The sequence below is a fragment of the Haliaeetus leucocephalus genome, unplaced genomic scaffold (genome assembly GCF_000737465.1).
Source record: "Haliaeetus leucocephalus isolate CR32 unplaced genomic scaffold, Haliaeetus_leucocephalus-4.0 Scaffold417, whole genome shotgun sequence".
In the NCBI taxonomy this organism is placed as follows: domain Eukaryota; kingdom Metazoa; phylum Chordata; class Aves; order Accipitriformes; family Accipitridae; genus Haliaeetus; species Haliaeetus leucocephalus.
In genome coordinates, this window is record NW_010972853.1 from 2044652 (window position 1) to 2067159 (window position 22508).

Consider the following 22508-nt stretch of genomic DNA (forward strand, 5'->3'; position numbering starts at 1 on the left):
TGAAAAAGTAGTGTTTAATTCATGTATTAGAGGTGATTTTGCTAACCAGCACATCATGAAAAATATAATACCACAGTCTGCCAAGAATCCAGTCAAGACCTCAGATATCACTGAAGAGCAAAGCACTCTCTGCCCCAGGGCGAAAGTATGAGATATGATAAATACAAAAGTAAAGTATGGAAAATACTAGAATCTAAAGACAAAGAACATGATCTGTATTCTGGGGTGGGCAATGCAGCTCATCCAAATCAGAGTATCAAAAATGTTAACAGAGTATTGGGGGGGGGGGAGATACAGTCTTACTGAAATTCAGATATAATCTCACCAACAAAAAACAGCACCTCATTCATTCCTGTCTAATTAAAACTCTGCAGATAACTGCTCAGTCTTATTTAATAAAAACCTCTAAATCTAATTTTGTTTACCTAGAATATTACACCAGAAGTACTATATTATATTCTCAAATGAGATAGTGCTATGCATTTTGGAGAAAGGCAACGTGACAGTTTTGATGAAGTTACCAAAATCATGTAGATTCTCATTGGAATCCATATTCGGAATGAGTCTCCCTCAGCTTGATCATACTGAACTTCTGCCAAATGAATTAAAATGTTCGCTGTTAAAATGGGTTTCCTTCTTTAAATAGAAAATTGGGGTGAATAAATCAACATAGACAGCTGCAACTTCAGTGAACAACGATACAAACCATACATGTTCTCAATAAAGAAGATGGACCTTCTTGTAGAAAAATCAGAATGAAGTTGCTCAGGAGACCCTACATTATCGTTCATAGATTCCAATTCCAAGCAAAACAGAGGAGGGAAACGAGTAAAACCCGCAACTCTTCTAATGCACGAGAGCCTCAACAGTAGAAGGAAACATGCAGACTGAAAAGCCTGTCCTGTAAACCTAGACACTCCTATTTTCAAGGCAGCACATCATCAACCATCTAGCTGCAATAGTTTGGTCTGATTGTGTGTTATTAACATCCAACCATGTGTTGAAGGAGAGGAAGTTTTACAGACTGAAAAAGGCAGGTTCTCTAGTTAACAGCAGCAAGCAGACTGCATCATGAAGCTTCCAGATTATACTTCATGAAAAAAGCAGTCACAGCAGTGCACCTGGTTCCACACAAATGCAATATTCTCACAAAGCAGTCCTGTAGACACAAAGAGGGAAGTGATACAATCATCTCTACTACCACCAGTTTCCAAGCAAGTAAGATTTTACTTTTGATCTCGGGGCACCTTTGTATTGTAACATACGTATGCATTGTCCAATCTTAATTTCCTCTTATCCCCATCCCTTCACGCCTCAGGGGGCTGGTACAATATTATTTAGGAGTAACAATTGCAGAGCAGGTCCTCTTTATTCCCAGAAGTCCTGGGGCTGAGCAACCATAAAGCAAACTCTAGAGAATCTGGAAATCAAACCACTAATTAGTCTATACTGAGCTCAGACAGGTAAGATTTTTCCAACAACTTGTAATCTGGTCAACTATTTTTTGTATTGCTATCCTGTCTAGAGACTAGAATCACTTTCAGTTATACATTATGCAAATGCAGAAATATTCCTAGAGAACCTACAGTTTAAATAAAACCAAAGGACAAGGAGGAGACAAAAGAAAACATGCAAAAAGAATGGAATACTCAAAACACACGTTTGCAGTATCTCTGCAAAGTCACAAATAGATTATTGGCCTAAAGTTTCAGGCAGTTTTTCACAGTCAAAACAGCACATCTTGCCAAACCCCAAACTCCCAATAGAAGGCATAAAAGCCCTTCAGTACAGTTACTGTTGTTTTCTACAGCACACACAGAGTAACAACATGACAGGGCAGAAAAAAAAAAAGACAACAAATACTGTATTTTTATTTTAGCAGTAGAACATCTTATATAGGTTTGTTACTCAAACTGGAGAAATATAACCTAGATGAGTCTATTACAGGGTAGATGCAAAGTTCATTAGAAAATGAAACATAGCAGTTCCCAGCGTTTAAAGGTCTCTTATTGAACAAAATAGTATAGTCTGCTTGAAGTCTGGTTCTATCCAATAGTTACACCAAGAATCTATAACAGAAAGAATGATCATTTTCCTTGTGAAAGCAGGGAGGAGACTGCAAGTACACTAGAATATAAGATTAGAATTCAAAACCATCTTGACAAGTCAGGAAAAACAACACATTAGAAGTATGAACAACTAGCTAAGTAAGAAAGTCAGCAGATGCGAATCCAGGGTTTTAATGAATGGTAAGTAAATGACATCAGGCTGTTGCAAAGAAAGCAAACAGCATACTATGATGCATAAACAAGAGGATGTCCTGCAAGGCATGAGAAGAAATCCTGCTCCATACCTAAACATTGGTAGAGATTCATCTGGAATACTCTCTCAGTTTTGGGCACCTCACTTTCAAGATGATGTAAAATCAGCTGAAAGGAACCCAGAGAAGTGTAACGAGAATGAGGGTTAGAAGACACAACAAACTGCTAATTTATTTTGGATAAAGTCCTTCAGAAATTCAAGTCAAGGCAGATGTGAGAGAAAGTGTCTGCCCTCCTATACAGCAAGCATTGTCCATGATCGTATAGCAGATCAAAAACAAATCTGGTAATAAAATCTCATTTCTCTCAGTTCCCTCTCCTATACATTAATACTGATGCCTTCCTTCTTCATAATTTCATATGTGCAATTGTGCAGAATGATAGCTTTTGGCAAAGTCACTTGCACTGTAAAATGGAAAAAGCAATGGAGGGAATACTTTAAAAGAAAAAGAAAACTGAAATCCAGTATCATATAACTTTAAACTACCTCCTTTTCTATACTTCATCACCACATGAAAACAGGAAACATTGCTGTACCATTTCTCATTCCTTTTCCTCAGCAGTATTAAACATTTTATGAGCAGAGACAGTCCAAAAGGAACACTGTGTTGGGCCATAAACTGCAGAAACATATATTCTCCAGACACATATAAAAAAAGTACACAGATGGCAGCAGTACTGAAGACAGTTATAATTACATTTTAACCAGTCATTTTAAACTAAAACAAAGTTGTGCCTTCCGAGAATAATTTTTAACAGCCACACGAGAAGACAAAACCATCTAACTTTGCCACTGTAGCGACACTTAGCAGTTGAATTAACTCCCTTTTATCAAAACTATTTTTTGCTCAGTACTGTGGAGCATAGGGATAATTGAAACATAAACAATCTGCCAGCAAAAACTGGGTTTATGAAGTTGTAGCGAGGGCAAAGAACGAACTCTGGTCTGCAAGTCCCCTTTAACAATTTTGTTTTCCTAATTAAACAATAACACAAATTAAAATTCATTCCAAACCACACTTTACAAACTGCAGTGTTCGTATTTATGTGAAATTCTAACACTTGTTTTTTAAGCAGGTTTTTGTAAGAAAACAAAAGGTAACACTTGAATATTTAATTAAAGAAAGCTGTAGACTCTGTTCTGGGTACGAAAATACTGCTAAGTATAACATCAGAGGAATCTTAACATAAAATGTTTTGTTTGTTTCACAAACTATGTTACTTAAACTGATAAAGCACACTGAACAAGGTTAGGTATTCCTCTTTGCACCAAAAGAGAATATGTTTGAAACCAAAAGTTTTGATATAGCTAGCACAAACATAATTTTCTAATGCTGTTCAGTTCACCATTTAATGAGGACATGAACACCAACTTGAATTTGGTGCAGGGGGAGTGAAATATCTTAAAGAGATCAAGAATTGTTCTTTACTAGAAGAAAGTTAGTTTTGGAAGTAATTTTCCTGATTCACGAAACAAATTAACTACTGTTTTCCATGGCTCAAAAAGTCAGGGCTATTCAGTGTTTCTTTAATTCATGCAGAACAATAAAAGTCAGCAAATTCTGCAGTATCTACCTTATTCTAAATATTTATGCCTCTGTGGATAACATTCACAGAAGTTGGTGAATTATCTTAATAAAATTCTGCAGGTTCAGAAGCACTATTCTACGTCTTCTAGTCACAAATTGTTTTAACATTCATGCTGCTCCCTAGAGAAATATATAGACTTCATGAAAAAAAACACCAAAGCTACTCATATGGAAGGCGGGGGGGGGGGGGTCGCACACACAGAGGGAAGGAGGGAGAGAGAGCTGGAGAAGAGGAGGGAGGGACAGAGGAGGACACACAAAGCAAGTAGCAGCCCCACACTGGAAGGAGAATTACACTATTACGTAAACCTCAACCTTTTGTAGCAAGCAGATGGCCAGGAGTTGAATGTGATTATGTAGAAATATAAATATCCTTCTATTAGCAGTTGGGAAGGGTATTCAAATTCACATACATAAACATAAAATATGCTTGAAACTTGAGCAACAAGAGACTTTACATAAGTATCAGCAGCTCAACAGAAAAGGACCCATACTTTCCACCAAATTCTCACCACTAGAAACTGTTTGAACTACATCTGGCCTAAATATGGCTAGTAAAATTCTAGTAACTCAGTTCCAAAATGTTTTCTTCTGATAAGGTTAGCTCCTCATTAAAGAAACACATGTTTCAATGTGGTATAACATAAGATATTTCTCTTTTTAGAAAACTTCAAAATGGAACCAGTTCTCTAAGTTTTGGAAGCAGAGAAAAGTTTTTCTTATTGTAAGTTTGAACAACTTGCAAAGATAATTCAATTACTGTTTCTGTAACACTGGTATTAAAAATACTTTTTAATAGCAAAGTATAAAAACAAAGTTTGCATTTCAGCAGCATACAGTCCAGATACAGACAAATTCACCTGGAAATCTACTCAATCTCCATGGTTTTGGAAAAGTCAGCATACACTTTTGTTACATACTGTAACAACAAATCAACTACCCATTTTTTCCAAACTTTCTACATATTTTTTACCAATTCAAAGGGAACTGGCATTTAAACAATTTTTCTTCAGAAATCATCCGTTTGGGAATTTGTTTAGCTCTGCATAAACTAATATTTTCAAATATCAGAACAGCAATAGAAAAGGTGCATAGGAGCCGACAAGCAACCATCTACATGGAAACAGAATAAAACAGAAGCAAGGATGAGGCCAAATGGAAATACTTGTTTATAAAGAAAGAGAAAATTAACAGTTTGAATATTCTCTCTTTGCCAGAAGCACTTCAATCTTGAGACACTTTATTGCAGGAAGCTGAGGTGATACAATTAAATGCACTTAACCAAAAGCAGCAGAAAAGGCACTGCAGACGTCAAGTAATTTGCACATATAAATTGATTTTGAGAAGAAAAAGCTTACACAACCTAAAAACAAATATATATTTAGCTAAACATTTGGCTTTCCAAAGCAAATTAAAATCTTGGGTATAAAGTTTACCGAGCAGAATGAGTGTGAAGCACTGAAACAAAAAATGTGAGAACTGAGTGTGAAAAGAAAATTGACTGTGACAGCTTTAATTGCTGTCATATTATCAATACTAATAAAGCAAATTTTTAGTTTTTAAATGGAGCATGTCACATCTAAAGGGGAAAAATATTATCTGTGGAAACTGTTAACTTATTTAGCACAGCAAATAAAAGCATTAGAAAATAGTTAAATAAGGTTTGTCTTTTACTTGCACTCTAAATCACAATTGAGAGATGGAAGTCTCTCCTCCTAAGCTATTTCATATTCTCAGAAAGAACAATTTAAAAAAAAAAATAACAAAAGATACTATTATACATTTGCTGGTAGTAATGATAACCAACATACTTATCATAAATAACAAAGGTTCACTTCACAGATCTAAGAACACGACCCAGACAAAAGTATAAAGGACAGCCAGTGTTGTAATTTGATTAGCCTTAGGGATTTACAAAGCAAGTTTCATCTTCAGTCTCAATTTGACATTTAAAAGAATGCTGAAAGCAGTTTGGTTTTGCAACTGCCACTTCTAGAGGGTTTTCCACGGAGATGTCTAGGTAGCTTCACACATTTTCTCAAGTACTAACAACTAGAAGACAAGGTTCTATAAATAACCATTTTTATAAGCTAAACAGTTAAACCTCAAGAACAATTCTAGTCATATTGGGTTTTAGTTTTAGCTCTTCACTGAAATGGAGACATCATTTCTCTCTCAACTAGCATGAACACTAAACTACTTTTACTGAATACCACTTACTAATAATAGTTTTTTATGAATATGGAAGAAGGGAAGAAAGAAAATCTAAATTCTGTTCTTTTTAAGAAGGCTAAGGAAGTTGGGAAACTAGACAGGAAACACATAGGACTGATTACTGCTGCTTAAATATGTAATCTGGTAGACAGCATCAACACACATTGTAACAGAAAACATTCAGATCCAAACGCTCTCAAGTACAACATACTCTAAAACAGATAAATGTAATGTAAACTTTTCATATAGGTTTACATAATCACTGGATTTCAAAAATAAAGAGCTTTTTGTTTGATTTATAGTCCTTCTCAGTTTCTAGCAATCACTTTTGATCTGACTGGCTAGTTTCAACTAAACCCAGCAGAAAAAAGTAGGGTTTGGTCACAGCTGTGAGCAGGGAAGGGGAAAAAGGGACACTGTTACATAGTGTCCCATGGAGGAAAAAGCTTCAGTAGCTGTTCAGTCATCAGTATGGCTGCCAGGTGGCCTGTCAATAGACCAGAAGCAATCCAAACCTTGTGCTGTCTCTTGCCCTGGCATCATTTAAAGAGCCTAGGATGGAACCAGGCTTACTGCCAAGTTAGGTGGAAGAAGGGATCAAAAAAGGAAATCAGGCATCATATTTCACTTCTAGAAACAACTTATGTTTTACTAATGTCCATATATAAGAAAAAAAAGCTCTGTGTTTCTTTGTACTTTACAAACAAAAAAATTCAAAAATCAGTAAGTCAAGCAAAAACTTACAATCACACAACACTTCCACTTGCTTCATTCAGTGGCTAAGATGGTGCCATTCAATGAATATATTTAATATTTTATTCTCATCTCACAAGATGGATTAAGGTTTCATTTATTACACATTATTTAAATTTTACACTGAGAATGGCAAGTGTTACATTCCAATAAGCATCCACACATTGTTCACGGACACAGTACGAGTGCTTTCTGAACAGTAATGATCCTATCCTCACAGCATCCTGACAACTAACAGCCCTGTTACCCCCATTTTACAAACTGAAAATAGAGGTACAGAGAGGTTATTGAACAATGACCATCAGTTTTGAGGCAGTTACAGTCAGCTTTTTTCTGAATACTTCATACCATATAGAGCTACTTGGGTTTGAAACATCTCCCCTTGAGTTCGGTAAAAGCTATGAATTCTAGTCACTTTTGCACGTCAAACTCGACATCCTGACACCATGAACACACAATTATAAACAGCTAGAGAGTTTATAACGCCAACAGAAAGAACTGCATTAAACTCATTTGAACTCCAGCGTAACATGGTCATACAGGGTTTCCCAAAATTTAATCCTATTTTAACCCATTTCCTTTTTAGGAAATGGGGGGAAAAAGCGCATTTAAAAATACTCAGTGACAAGAAGCATTTACGTTTAGTAATGCATTCTAATGATTAATTAGTCCAGTAAGAACACACCCCTTATTTGAAGTCTGAACTTGCTTAATTCAGCTTCCAACCACAGAACTGTGGTATATCTTTGTCAGCTGAAGAGAAAGTTGCTTTTATCAAATACCTCTTCCTCAAGTAGGTACATATTGACTAATGAAGAAACCCTTAACATTTCCTTAGCTAAGCTAAACAATGCAAGCACCTTACATCTTAATTACTAAGACTGCCCTCCCCTTCTCCCAGCCATTTTCAAGGCTATTTATTCCTGGAAGCCTATTTTTCACGATCTTCCCTGGACTGTTAACATCAGACATACTGCTCCAGTAACAGTTATAGCTAAATAGATAATACACAACCTCCTTATTTCTGATTCCCTTGCTCAACTACTTGAGGTTTTCACCAGACCTTTTAGCTACAGCCAAAAGCATTGACTTCAAGTTCAACTCCTATCAGTCATCAACCCCAAATCTTTTTCAGGGTCTCAGACTTGAGTCCCCTTACTTGTTTCTCAACTCAGTGTTTAAGATGCACTGATTCTGCCATGAAGTAAGCGTTACATATTGCGTCACGTCCAATTTATTAGTGATCTAAATCACTTTGCAACCTTAGTAATGTTCTTTTAGTCCCAATTTTATATTTGTGATTTTCTAGGTAAGTAAAAACATTTGAAATAATTCCAACACAGTTATTTCCAATTAGAACCTTGGATACTCTGTAACCTCAAGTAGCAGCGGTTAATGCAATGTATACAACAGCAGACTTATTTCTAGTATGCACCAACACTTGCAGATGCATAACATACTCTGATGTTGGATTTTGCACGTTACACATACACAGCCTTACCTAGTCAAGGCCCTCCTAAAATTCTTAACTAATAGGAGTTACTACAGTTTATTTTGTAACACAGAATTAAACAAATCTTTAAACTTTAAAATACTCTGGAACCAACCCACAAGGAATGTGTGTTAAAGATGACAGTAAATGAAAACATGGTTGGACTTCCACTGAATAAATTGATAAACCTAATCAATAGGTGTTTTAAAAATACACAAGCTTTCAATCTGTGTATTTACATGTAGTTACATGGATCTTTAAAGATTTTATTTAAAAGGTAATATATCTCATGGACCAATTAACAAAGACAGAGCTGTGACCAAGAGCACAAGTTCCTGCCCAAAATCCCAGAACTTCTTATCAAAGTTTCCAGGGTGAGAAGGACAGACCAGCACACCAGGTATCGCCAACACCTCAAAGCAAACACGTTCGCTTTAACATAATGGAAACCTTTAAACATTCAAGCTCTCTTTGCTTCTTACATAGGATGAGTTAGGATCACATTCTTAGAGTTGGACAGTGTGAAGTAGCCTAAGACTTTTGTGAATATCAACACCGTCCCTCTGACTGTCAGCACGGCAGCAGCCTGAACTGTCAGACACTCCAATCCAGCCCAGCTTCACCATTTTAATGAAGGTGGAGAGGGGAGCAGGGAGTGTCTAAGGGAGAAGAAAATAGAGAAATAGAGAAAAATAGTATCTTCCCATAAAACTTCTCTCCTTTTTCAAAGGGCTGCATAATATTTCCCCAAAATATGAGAGTGCACATACTTACACACAATTCTTTCCTGGCTTTTTAAAGTGCTATAAACATGATTGGGTGCACTAACTAGGACACTATCTTTTGACCTGAACTTTGAAGGCATGTACACAGGGTTTTATCCTCTCCATCAAAAGTCTTTAGAAATTACACAGCAGAAGGAAAGCCATTCCTCTTAAGTCAGCCAGTTCCACACCTCTGATGTGCATATTTCTAGTATGATAGTTGCTGTGACCTCAGGACCATCAGAGGGAAAAGGCCTCACCGGTCTTACTCAAGTTCTTGCCACAGTTTCTCTCATACTGGAGTGACGAGTAGGTTACCCATACTAGGAAATACTTCCAAGAGTTGAGTCGCAATAACATCTTTTGAGTTGATATGATCCTCCATGGATTACATAATGAAGGAACACACACATTTATGCAGCTTACACCTTCTAAAGCACTTTTCAATCGGTTCCACCCAGTCCCTGCACTGAGTGTCCATGTCTTCCTTTGTATTTCATGGTCAAGTCCACAGGCAAGGATTTGCTGAGCTGTTACCTTCCTTCCTGCATTAATTAGCACACATTATCAGTCACAAAAGGAAGTTACACTGCTCCAGAGCATAAGGCCTTTTGAGATTCTCGACACTTAAGTAGAAGGAACAGAGGCAGAAAAAGATCTTCAACTAGTCAGAGTATGCACTAGTTAGAGTAAGCATTGCATTGGAAGGGAACCATCAGGGTAAGCAATATCTAATGGCAGCAAAATAAGATACAAGATTTAAAGTAAAAAAAATAGAAAACAAAGCACTGAAACACAGATGGAGAATACTGTAAACCCTTATTTGAAGCCCTAAATAAAAAAAACTTTAAAAAAATACAAACAACAAAAACCACCAAGCAGAACAGTTACTGTTCCCCCATTCCCCAACTATTTTCCAAATGGTACCTGCTTGAAGATTCCTGCTAGAAGCTTTTTGTGGTTTTCATCATCTTGTCATTTTCTTCCTTCTCAGATTTTATTACTTGATACTGTAAGGCAAAAACTTAGGAAAGGAGGAAGAACTTACTGGTATTGAGAACTCCTCTGCCAAATACTTCAACACTGATGCTCCTCTAGCCAAAAAGTTACTTCTCTCTGCCAGGTTGCCTTGGAGTTTTGTGTCAAACTCCTTTCTGACAACTGAAGCAACAGAGTCAATTATTATAAGTTTAACTTTCTTTGAAATAATTTCTTCTTCCAAAGACATAATCCTAAAAAAGAAAAAACAACAAAAAAACAGTCATTGATAACATTATTTACACAATAGAACCATTTTATAACTCTGAAATTGTTTAAATAAAGGTTTACTTTAATAAGCTGAAAGTCAGCCCCTCTTCTTCCCCCTCAAGCACCACCTCCACTAACATCTGAATGTATTGAAGAGATTTGGAAAGGAATCTGAGGCTCCAGTGGGCCACATAAACCAAGGCAGGACCTCTTCCAATCCTCCAGGTTTGGAAGAATCTCTAGTTAGCAACGCTATGCTGTACAACCCCTGAATGGGAGACAGCAAGTTAAGTGGGCATTGTAACTGTGCCTTTTTGCTTACAGTAGCAGTGACCCATTTCCAACACCAGAATCCTTGATGTCTATGTATGCAGAAGGTCAAATCCATTACTATATGCTTCCAGAGACTGTATGCCAAACCTAATCAGTTGATAATATGCTACTAGCTCTTCTCTCAAAGCTGCACTACAAGAAGAAACTATTCTTAGAATAATTCTCCCACTGAAATAAAATACACAAGATCATGCTAAAATATAACTTAATTCATTTTCATTGCAAGATGTGTTCACAAATTAACATAAGGTAACAACACGACAATACAACACTGCCAACAACAGCATTCAGGCTGATGACTGTTAAACAATTCCCTCCTCCCACTGCTGGAGGGGTCCCAGTCTTCCTGGAAGTAAACTGTGCTTTGGAGGAGCAAACTCCTATTTCATGGAAAACTTACTCTTACACTATGGTCTCTCCACAATCCACGCCAAGACAAAACCTGTCACAGGAACACTCCCCTTTAAGGCTTACAAGGATCAGATCATATAGAAAGTCTACCAGAAGTTAAAAAACATCAGCTGGATTAGTCACATGCTATGAAATGAGAAAAGCAATGTCAGTCTTCCTGTAGCAATTTTACTTTGTTAGAGACCATGCTGTTATCAACATGAAAAGGCCTCAAATAAATGAATTACACTTCATAAGATTTTGATATAAAACAAATATTGTTCTAGACAATCCAGTCAAAATGGTCTTTTTTTAAACTCTGGAAAAGAATACCTCTTCAGTACACTGCCACAGGTCAGCTCTCGATACAGGTGAATGCTACGGGTCATGCAGAACAGCTTTTCATCTGAGTCAAAATAAGTAGGGAATCTGTTTCCTGCTATCTCAATCAACCTACCAAAAAAAACAGAAGGCATAACACTGCAAAAGAAAGGGATAATAAGGCATCAAGTATTCACAAAGCAAACCTCTGGATGATAAGCAGATACCAAGTAATACTGGAAATCTTTTTCAAAGGAGAAGAATACTTTAGCAGTCAGACTGAAATACTGGAAGTCAGAACAGTTAGTTTCTCTTCCCAGTGATGCTACAGTCAGTGGTACACTAGGTAAAGACAATGTGTCTATACGTAAAGAAACAGCATATCTCCTCTAGAAGGAAACTGCAAAGTTTATAGTTACTGAATGCAAAGTTCTCTGAGTTTTGTACAAGAGGTTCCACTCAATGACCAAGCATTCTCCTATTTTAGTTATTATATCTAAATATTATTTTCATTTAGACAAATGTACTCTGCAACTCAAACCGTCTTCCCTTCCACCTTTATCTTGCAGTGAAATCATAAAGTGGACCTTGTGTTGCCACAGAAATTTAATAAGCTGTTAACAAACAGAAGATCCATTACAAGATCCAGCCAACAGGGAAGCAGGACTGCAAAGAACAGAGCCCAGTTCGACTGCAAGTACTTATACAAGCAATACATGTATGGAAAGTACACCTGCCAAAGTGAAAATCTTTTCACAGATAATATCTCCTTAAAAACAAGAACAAGGTCATTTGGATGGGAGACTTTTTCACTGAAACCATTTCCATTGTGCCAGTTACCTCTTTGTAAAAAGGGCTTATAAAATCTCAAGAAAATATAGTTTTTAGAACAGAGAAGAAAAAAACCAAACAAACAGCAATGTGTCACAAAGTGACTGAGGCTCCAGCTGCCAGGTAGCTACAACTGAACATCCATTCAGATAGCACAGGTACAACTGGCATGACTTGATATAATGAAATGACTGAACAGTTTAAGTGGGTGCTTCACTGATAGAACTGAATGTGGGATTCCATGATTAAGTGTTCTCCATTACCTTATTAGCAAATTCATGACCCTTCAAAACCTTGAATTAGCATACCACTGTTTATTATCACAGGAGACTAAGGAAGTGTATCAGATGACTGGTGATAACACCAAAAGAAGTCAGAGGAAGTTGGATATTTATTATTTGTTGTCAAAATACTTTTATATTCAGAAACTATGCTTTGAAAAAAACTCTTGCACAGATGTAAAACTAAACAATGACCTGATGACAGGCCAACATTTTCAGTTAAATGAGATTTTACACATAAAATCATTGAGGACACTAAATGGTATACGTTTTAGAAATGCTGACTGCCTGCAAACTCTTCGGAAGTCAGTGGAAAGAAGTTCCACCCCTCTGAACACAAGGAAATTTTATCTATGTCCTTAAATAGATGATCCAAGAATTTAACTTAGAAGCTCACAGTTACAACCTGAGCACCATCAATTTTTTCCACAGTGAAGATTTTATTTTTTAATAACAGAAAATACTTTAATTGTTTGTATTTTAAGCAGACATATTCCACTGCCTATAGCTTGAGAAGAGTGGCATCTAGTGGATGATACATGTGGGCACAACTTACTGGTTATCTTGATGTTTTTTATTTAGGCCCCTTTCATCAAAACCCAAAATGTTAAAGCTATTTTAGAAAAATTCTTTTAAATCAGTTTTATTTGGTTTAAAAACAGAAACACGAAGCTTGAATGTTGATATACCTATCCTGAGCAAGCAATTTCATTACAATAGCCTGAATCTTATTCATTAGATACATTACTTATTACATCTAAACTTGCCCTGCAGAACTTCCAAGGACACAATCTTGTCTTTCCATTTGCACAATTAATCATGCAGACCATTTGGGCAACAGTGATCTGTCATTCAATGGTCTGCATGAAATGAGATTCAGTATGCTTCCTAATGGACATGTATATCACAAAGAACATCATCACAAACAACATCATCACACAGACTGACTTAAAATGACATGCCAAAATCTTGCTAAGATTGCAGTACTATTCACAGACCTCCATGGAGTTTCAAAGTTCTTTAAGATCTAAATCCTGTTTGTCATGCTGAGACCAAAAACTGCACAGAACATGCAATCAGGGCAGAGGCCCATGGGGTGGAAAATCCATTTGTTCTCAGCTTTGGTTCACAGAAATTTGCATCTAGTGTTTTTCACAAGCAATAAGTATGGCTAGAGAGAAAAGCTAAACCAAACAAATCATTTTCAGACTTTCTATATAAGTCAGGTATATTTTCAGTTAATAGCTGGCTAGAGTTGAATTGCTACAAAACTGACGACGACAATTTTGATTTTCAGACTGACTACAGCCATTCCATCTACCTGTCCTAGTGTCCATGTTCTGACAAAGCTTAATGATGGATACCATCTGCACTGTTACAGCTTTCTTTTACACAAGAGAAAATACATAAATTACAGAAGGCAGTGGCATATCTTAGACCACCAGCCTCAATTCTGATCACTCTTCTCAGCATTGCTATTAGATTGAACTAAACTGTGATGTTAGAGAATAATTAATAAGATTATGAAAGTTTGTGGAAGCAAAATGCTCCCTGCCCTGAAGCAAGACCTGCCAGGCAAAATGACAAAAGAGAAGTGCCTTTCAGCAAAAGAAATAAATTAGCCAGCTTTATGCAGTACCTTTCTAGAAGCAGCACAGCATTACAGCCAGTATGACAGCTACAATTCAGCAACTCTCAGCCCTAAAAACCAGCAGGGATACAAACACTCTTCTCAGGCTTTCTGTAGAAACTTCTGAGCTTTAAATAAAAATAGTGCCAGCTAAAAGTCTCCATTAACCCCTTTAAAATACATTGCTATTAAATGAGTATTTGCCCTCTTATTTGAAGTGTTTAGAACAACAACAAAACCAAAATCTTTTCTACTTGCCATCTATTAATAATACAGGATTACATAATCATAAAAAAATCAGGTTAGAAAGAGAACTCATGAGATCTCCAGGCCAACATCCTGTTCAAAGTAGCGTCAACTATGAAGTCTGAACAAGTTATTTGAGGCTTTATCTAGTCGTATTTTGGAAGCCTCCAAGGATGGAGGCAGCACAACCTGTTTGGGCAACCTTTTCCAATTCGTGACTGTCCTTATGGTGAAAAAACTTCTCCATATATCAGGACAGAAATGGATTTCAATGTATGCCTGCTGTCTCCCCGCCATGCGCCACTGCGGCATCTTCTTGATGGCCTCCTCATTGGTAGGGGAAGGCTGCTGTTAGATCCCCCCAAACCCTTGCCTTCTCTTCTCTAATCTGAGCAAGCCCTCGGCCTCTCCACAAAGGGCAGGTGCTCCAGCCCCCGACCATCTTGGTAGTCCCCTGCTGAACTCCCTGCAGTTTGTCATGTCTTTCTCATACCTAGAGGCCACAGCTGGACACAGGATCTAGATGTAGTCTAACAGGTACCAAGTAGGAGGGGATAAGCACTTCCCTCACTCTGCTGGTGCTGCTCCTTAGAGGTTGCAACACAAAGTGTAAGATACAGCTTGTCTGCTGAAATTGTGTTTAGCTATCATTTCCAACTGAGCAATACTAAATATGATTCAATACATAGTCTCATCCTTAGTAATAATGCTATTTTTACCATGTTTCCCTTCTACATCCTACTCTATTTTCAGCAGTTCCATTTTCACGTTCACCTGTTTTCCTTAGCATTTGCTTCTAAGCAACAAGTCTTAACTCACCCATTAGGTCCTACCCTTTTTTACTACCTACATTTCAGGGACCTGAAATAAAAATTAAGTGGTATGTAAGAAGGGAGCACCATACTTGGCAGAGCCATTGCTTGAAGCTTTTCTTCTTTGATATATTCCACTTCCAGTTTAAAGTAATTCAAACTTTTGTGAAATTAACTTGACAAAAAAAGGGTTAGAAACCCCACCTTCTCATCCATGATAACTTCAAATGATTAAACAATGCAAATACATTTGCTTTGATATACCCATGGCCAGAATCTGGAGTAACTACCAAGTCATCTGAAATATATAAATTATTTCAATGAACATTTTTCTGCCCATTTTTCTACACAAACAAGGATGAGACTACTGTACTTCTTGTCCTCCCCCAGACCCTTAACTTTTGAACTCACTAATTCCAAACAACAGTGAGAAAGGAATAGACATCTCAAAAACATCAAATCCTCATGGTTTAGAAAAGTTGGTAGCTAAGTAAAGTAAATTACAGCTACCTTTAATGAAATACTGCAGAATTATTTCAACAGTTAGTTAACATGGGAAGAGTGGTAACCAACACATGCACACATCTGTAACTCTCAAGCAGATACAGTATATAGTGCCTCCTGTCCATTCAGCAGTTAGAAGATACTGTAAGTACACAGCTGCGCAGTTTCTGTCACATGGGCAAAGCAGGAGATACTAGAAGAACAAAAGATGTTATAGAGGTAAAAGAATATAGTACTGCAGCGAGGAGGCCCCACTCAGCAGAAACAGGACAGAAATCTGAAGGAAAACTGGCTGTGTCAGTCCTACTGTTCACAGAAAAACCTTCATTTCCTTTGTACTCAAAATGCCAGGCCTTCACATGCTCAAAACCTTCCTGATAACAAACTAAACTGCAAAGAAAGATTGCAGGTACAGGACTTTTAAGACCATTTATGAATTAGAGAGTGCGCCATCCACCTCATCATACCACAATTGGAATCTGCAACATCATACAAATTAGGAAGATGAGCAAACCATTCTATTAAATTAATTTCATCATCCATGGAATAACTGCATGTATCAGATGAATGTTTAATAACCACCATAGGTGTTTACTTTATAAATGCTTAATTATTGTCCAGAAAATAACTGAAGGCTCCAAGATAAAAGATGCTAAAGAAGTTGCAAGTGTGTATTTTAGAATTTTGCATCTTACCTTTCAGCACTGAATGCAGACTCTGTGTCAACATATATAACAGCCCCATCTAGTCCTCCCATGCTTACAGGCAGTGTAGCCAGAACACTCACCATAATACAAAATTGAGTCTTGCCACAACCTGGTGGGCTAGTTATCTGGAAGAAAAAAGATGAGTAACATAAACAAGAGATGTCACATTCATTTCACCCTAATTCTACTTTTAACAAAGACGCATCAGCCCAAACTCCGCAAATTCTGTTCTTCCAGTTACCAAAGAAGGAGACAGCCACAAAAAGATAGAACACAGCCCACAAAGAGCAACTTGCAGTTATTCTTGGACCTGTGCCATGCAGTCAAACTCATCCACTGAAGAATAAACAGGTCTTCTTCAGACACAGCATTATGCTTGTACTTTTATTCTTTTGACATCCTTTATTACCTCCCATATTTGAGGTCCCCTATTCTCCCCCTCCTCTTAGAAGATCTTCCCTAGAGCCACACCTAGTTCTCTTCCATCTCCCTCTCTGTGCTACCTTCTAAAATAGAGCAGAATTTAAAAATTCACAGTTGACATTCACATGACATCAATGGCCTTTAGAGCTGAAAACAAAGTCCAGAGCTAATGAGTTCACACCTGTAAATGACTGCTTAGGAATCATCATTACCTTGGTTACAACCAGGTCTCCCTTAGAAATCACAAGGATAATTGCTTATATCCCATACAGACTGAATGTTCAATATGAGCCACATATATACATAAAACAGATTTTATCTGCCCCAGAGACTACACTCTGCTATGCAGCATGTGTTTTGTCATTGGTGTTAACTCCCTATTACCATACCTCAACATGAACACCATTTAATGATTCAGACCAGCTTGCCAATTTTAAGCTTTCACCTGCACTTACTGAAAGCCTACTGCGGTTAAGTAGTATTCAAAAAGAGCACACTCAGCTTGTGTGAAATGGTTCCAGTATGATTTTGATCCAAAAGAAAAACCACAAGGATCAAAAGAATACACTGTTTGATGACATTCCCCAGTTTCTGAGAGCAAGATTTTTCTACTAGAGATGGCAGTATGCTGGTTTTCATCCACTGCAGATCTTGCAGAGATTGTAAATGAATGCTGGGCTCTGTGTTCAGATAATCATACGTTCATTACCACTACAGTGGATCTATAAATACAGTATTACATTGTCACTGCTTCTGGGAAGGGAGATGATGATATCTTAAACATAAGAGTGCTTAAAAACAGCAAATACAAACTTGAAGTGACTTTAGGCACTAAAAGCAGAGAGTGGTGGGTTCATTCTGATGCTAGTAGGGACTAAATAATAATGCAAGATAAAAGTAAGACTCTCCAGGAAAGTTAAACCGCAAAATGAAGCATACCTCCTCAAAACACCTAGTACTGCCAAAACAAAGGCTTAAATACAGAGCTGTTGTTTTAAATTAAAAAAGAAACCTTACAACAGATTGAAAAATCAAACTGATTTTTGAGCCTAAATGCACAATAGTTTGTTTTTAAGTACAAACACCCTTTCACCACAAGATACTAAAATATTGCTATGGGTTTGTTTTAAGCAGCAGCTGCATGACTTGAAGCACAGAACATTTACAGGGAAACACTGAGGGACTGCATTAGCTACAGTTACACATTAGCTGCTGTTAACAGTTGGTTAAAATGCCTTTAATCACTTTTGCCTTTAAACAAAGACTGAAAACCAAGCCATATCAGTGAATCTACTTGAAGATTTAATGCCAGAGAAGCATTAAATTGTTTTTGTTTAGAAGCACATACCGCATTTAGTGAATTCCAGTTCACAAATTAGTCATATTTATGCAATTACCTGTCCTCCATACAGTGTACTTAAATTACAAAATGTCGTATCAAGAATAGCTGCCACATTTTAATACAAACCCAAAGCATACGCAAAAATTGCAGAGGCAATACATGTTCCTTAGACTGTGATAGCCAAGGAATCTCGCCAGCTGTTTTTAGTTAAAAAGAACACTTGAAATGAATGAGGGGAGGGCATCAATCCAGCTGTTAAATTAAAACGTTTGGACAACTGTGAGGAGACCTCATAAAAACGTTTGTAGTTTCAGCCTTGCCTGGGAGGTGCACTGGAATCAACATTTATTTCAGTGGCTGATGCAGGAGCTAATTCAGCAGAGATGCTTAAAAATGTCTGAGGATATGAGCATCATATGAGAGAAAGACAGGGAATCTTGCAGTATGAGCTAGTACAAGGAAGTAAGCCAATGGAGCAAGAGAGAATTTCTATTCCCAAAGACAACAATACTTCATCTTCTATCAGCATTCCTTTAAAGGGCATTAAAATGGGATTTTAAATAATCCACAGTGAACAATTTTAAAGAACTACCACATTTTATTGTAGTTACCACTGGTTCAGCAAGTGTTTTGAACAATACAATCTTAGTTAACGAAACTCTAAAATTCCTCTAGTGTAATTTAAATCAAATGTCTGCAGAAAGTTTGCTTAGTTTGTTTTACTCTAAATTTGCTCTGAAAAAAAAAAAAATCAAGTCCACCCAGAGAGAAATGTAAAGACTACAACAGTTTTTAATTTTTCTCTGCCTAATAAAATATACTTTTATTTTTCAATAAGCTATATATTTTCTCTGGCACATCTATAGGGTCTGGATGAAGTCACAAGGAGCTAATTCTTCTTCAGCTACCAGGGGATTAAACTCTTCAATATTCACAAAGTCATTACTTTAATTTTTCCTCAGAGGAGTTGGCCAAAAGTTCTGACATCTGACCACAAAATTTCTGCTCTGATTTAATTTCCAACTTAAAACCTAATAGTGGTTTGGGAAAAGGTGGTCCGAGACAGTGTAATGCAAATCAAATCCCTCTGGCACTCAAAAAGCAAGAAGCGTTGTCTGTAGAAGATACCACCACAAGTCTTAACCCTGTGGCTCATGTACTCAAATTCCAAGTTTCCAACCACCCTCACTGCTGGGTAAAGTAACAGGGAGACGATTTAGCCATACCAGTCAGGAAGTAAATGTTGCACACAACATACTTTTGAAGAGAACTTCTCTCAAACTTAGAATATTTGCCTAATAATAAAAATACCAAAGGGCAATCTGCTGGTCAGCCACGCCCCAGTAAGTTGCAAAAGAGCAAATTAAAATTATTAAATTCCAAAGTCACGTGAATCCAAAAAGAACATGACCTGAAAGTGTTCACAAGCTGCAGTACAGCATCAAAGCAGCAGCAGCAGACACTTGATAGCATTCTACTAAAATTTCGTCTAACAATCATATTGAAGAACACTTGCAGTGCTGCCAATCTTTGAAACTACTTCAGGTCTCATAAGTCTTGCAAAAATGCTTTTAAAAATCTCCAGAACAGGCTTTAAATGAGAAACTCAGTTACTGTATAGTTGATTGTTCTCTGCCTTTATGTGTTGAGAAACCCCTAACACATGCCCTAATCGCTTTCCACATTTAGTACCTAAAAGGCACATAAAAACCACCTCTAATCTCTTAAGTTAGTCATCTAATTTCTGGGGTCTACCTAGTTCTCTCTGTAATATTTCTGATTAAACAGTTACTATGCATCAGTATTGTCAATCTGGCACAAGGGTGCAACCAAGACCAAGCTACTGGTGGTAGGATGTAGTGCTTGCAGTTCTGATCTCATCCACTAGATGCCTTGTACAGACTTCAATATCTCAGTCCCTTGGTGAGATCACCTATTGAAGATAACTGCATTAGACAGGTTTGTATTTTTAACCAAAATATGTTAGAAAACAAAAAACTAAACATTCAAAAGTTTTTTTCAGAACAAAACTTAAAGTGCAACACCTTTCCCAGCACAGTGCTCTTCATTTACAATCAGACAAAAGTTCAGCCTATCTTTGAATGCATTCATTTCACCCAACGACCTTTAAATACATTGATACATACGGAGTATGACCATTCTTAAAATAGAGTTTAGCAACAGTTTCCCAGATTTTCTCGTATCTAAAGAGACAAATATTTTAAGGAAACACTGAAAAAAAATTAAAAATTTAGTATTGTGATAATTAACCAAGCTGAGTATTACAAAACAGATAGCTCTGGAAAGTTAAGCATTTGCTTCCTGAAAAACATTATTTTATACCATCACAGGAGAATGATATTTGACATCCCTGTTTTGAGATACACTGCTTACAGAATTTACTTTCAAAAAAAAAAAAACACAAACCAAACCAAAACTTAGAACTCAAAGGTTAGCTAAACTCCAGTAAAACTCCCACCATGTCAGCTACTGCTTTTCCCAGAACTCCCTTTAGAGCAATGCCAAGAACATGGCAAAAGTCTATCAGTGCTCCAGAGCCATTCTACCTGGTCTTCAGGTTACAGACAGATACGCAACTTGTAGCACTGCAATGTATGCACATATAATACAGGCCTTAATTAGTCTTTTTTTAAAAAGAAGGCATTACATATTTATTGCGTAAGTTAGTCACATTCATATGTAAAAGCTCTGTAAAGTCATTCTCATACCTATATGCTTCACGCTTGTCCTAATTGCTTATTGTACCTTCATAAAAACGAATGACTTGGTAAAGTTAGAGTGAGTATTAAAAGGACACTCTCCTGATTCAGCACCTTGTGCTCTGACCAAAAAACCACACTGCAACTTTCCCACTGTAAAATCCAGCCAACAATTCTCCCAGATTTCCTGGGGAAAAAAAAAAAAACTTTAAAAAAATTGCTTTTTTAAAGGAAAATAGGGTCACCAAATCCTTTAATTCCTTCATTTTCTCACTTACCTGACATGCTGGGGAAAAAAAAAAAATGCACCACCAAAAAAAATAGTGCAGCCTCTAGCAATGAAAAAAAAAAGCACTTGTCATCTAAAATTTTTGTGCATTTTGTGTTTAAAGCACCTGACACAGGACAGTCCAACCTATCTGTGACTTTTGACTTCTAGGTGTGATGTGCAACTGCAGTAAAATATATTAAACAAGTTACCTCTGTGAGGGATCCACAGGGCACTCCACCCTGCAAGACTTTATCCAAACTATGCAGCGTGGTGGATAAAAAGGCTGAAGAGGGATTGACAGACTTCCTCAGTTTCATTTCATAAGCCTACGAAAGGAGGGAAAAAAGCAAAAGAAATAAACAAACCAGAAAATGCTTTTGTTTTTAATGGAAATAGCGAACATCTCACATTTGCTTTCATCAACCTGGAATGACTTAACACTTGCCAATGAGCAAACTATTCCTATCTTCAGCTATAGTCCTCTCTTAGCTCATCACCCTTCCTTGCATTTATCTCTCATTTATAGCTCACAGAGTAAATTTTAAAGTTTGTTGTATTTCCCTCACCACAATATTAAATAATAAGCCTTTAACAATGATGTGTCAAAGGTTTTCTCCGCTCCTATTCAACAAGGCTTGCTTTCAACACATCAAACTCCAACTTTTACATAAGTAAACACCATGTGGATGGTTAGTGACCAATGCAGAACACTCACAGAAAACCTAAAACCAAGAACTCCCCGGCCAACATTCGTTACCAATTTGAAACCACGTGGGTTGAAGAAAAGGTTTGCTAAAGATTCTCAAGTCTTTGAACAAGCCTAGGCTGATCTTGCCATTCATAATTTTCCACTTTTGTGAGGAAGACTCGTCAAGACGACAGGACAGGTACAGAACTGAAAATAGTTCACTGACTAGAGGAACCGGCCCAAGATCAGAATTCTAGTTCATAAGAACTATTTTCATTTGGGGAATCAATTTAAACCAGACAGAGAAGAAACAACAAAATGGAAATGCTGATCTGGAAACACCAAATTATGATGTTTCCAAAAGAAACAGGTCTTGCTCACACCTTGCAGTACTCTGCTAAAACTGACACATTCCTCAACCACTGAGCATCCTGACCATCAGAAGCTTGATTTTTAAAGGAAAAGTCCAGGATCTAAAGGTTGTTGCTCTAGTAATAGTTAAGGTTTCCCAGAAGTTTCAGACTCCTGGCCCAACAACAGGGATTCTTGAAGCCCTGTCACAGCGTACCACCATAACCTTCCACGACTGACCACTCCAGAAAACCCAGTTTCTCTATGCCCAAGAGAA

At 37.1% G+C, this 22508-nt stretch overlaps 1 protein-coding gene across 1 annotated transcript in view; it reads right to left on the reverse strand.

Moving 5' to 3' along the window:
• The window catches only part of RAD51B (RAD51 paralog B), a 407317-nt gene that overhangs the window by 381433 nt on the left and 3376 nt on the right, over window positions 1-22508 (reverse strand). Inside the window, exons 3-6 of the mRNA XM_010574178.1 lie at window positions 21402-21518; window positions 16425-16561; window positions 11438-11557; window positions 10182-10365 (exon numbers count right to left, since the gene is read on the reverse strand). Of these exons, the coding sequence (XP_010572480.1) occupies window positions 10182-10365; window positions 11438-11557; window positions 16425-16561; window positions 21402-21518 (558 nt within the window). The remainder of the gene's footprint in view (window positions 1-10181; window positions 10366-11437; window positions 11558-16424; window positions 16562-21401; window positions 21519-22508) is intronic.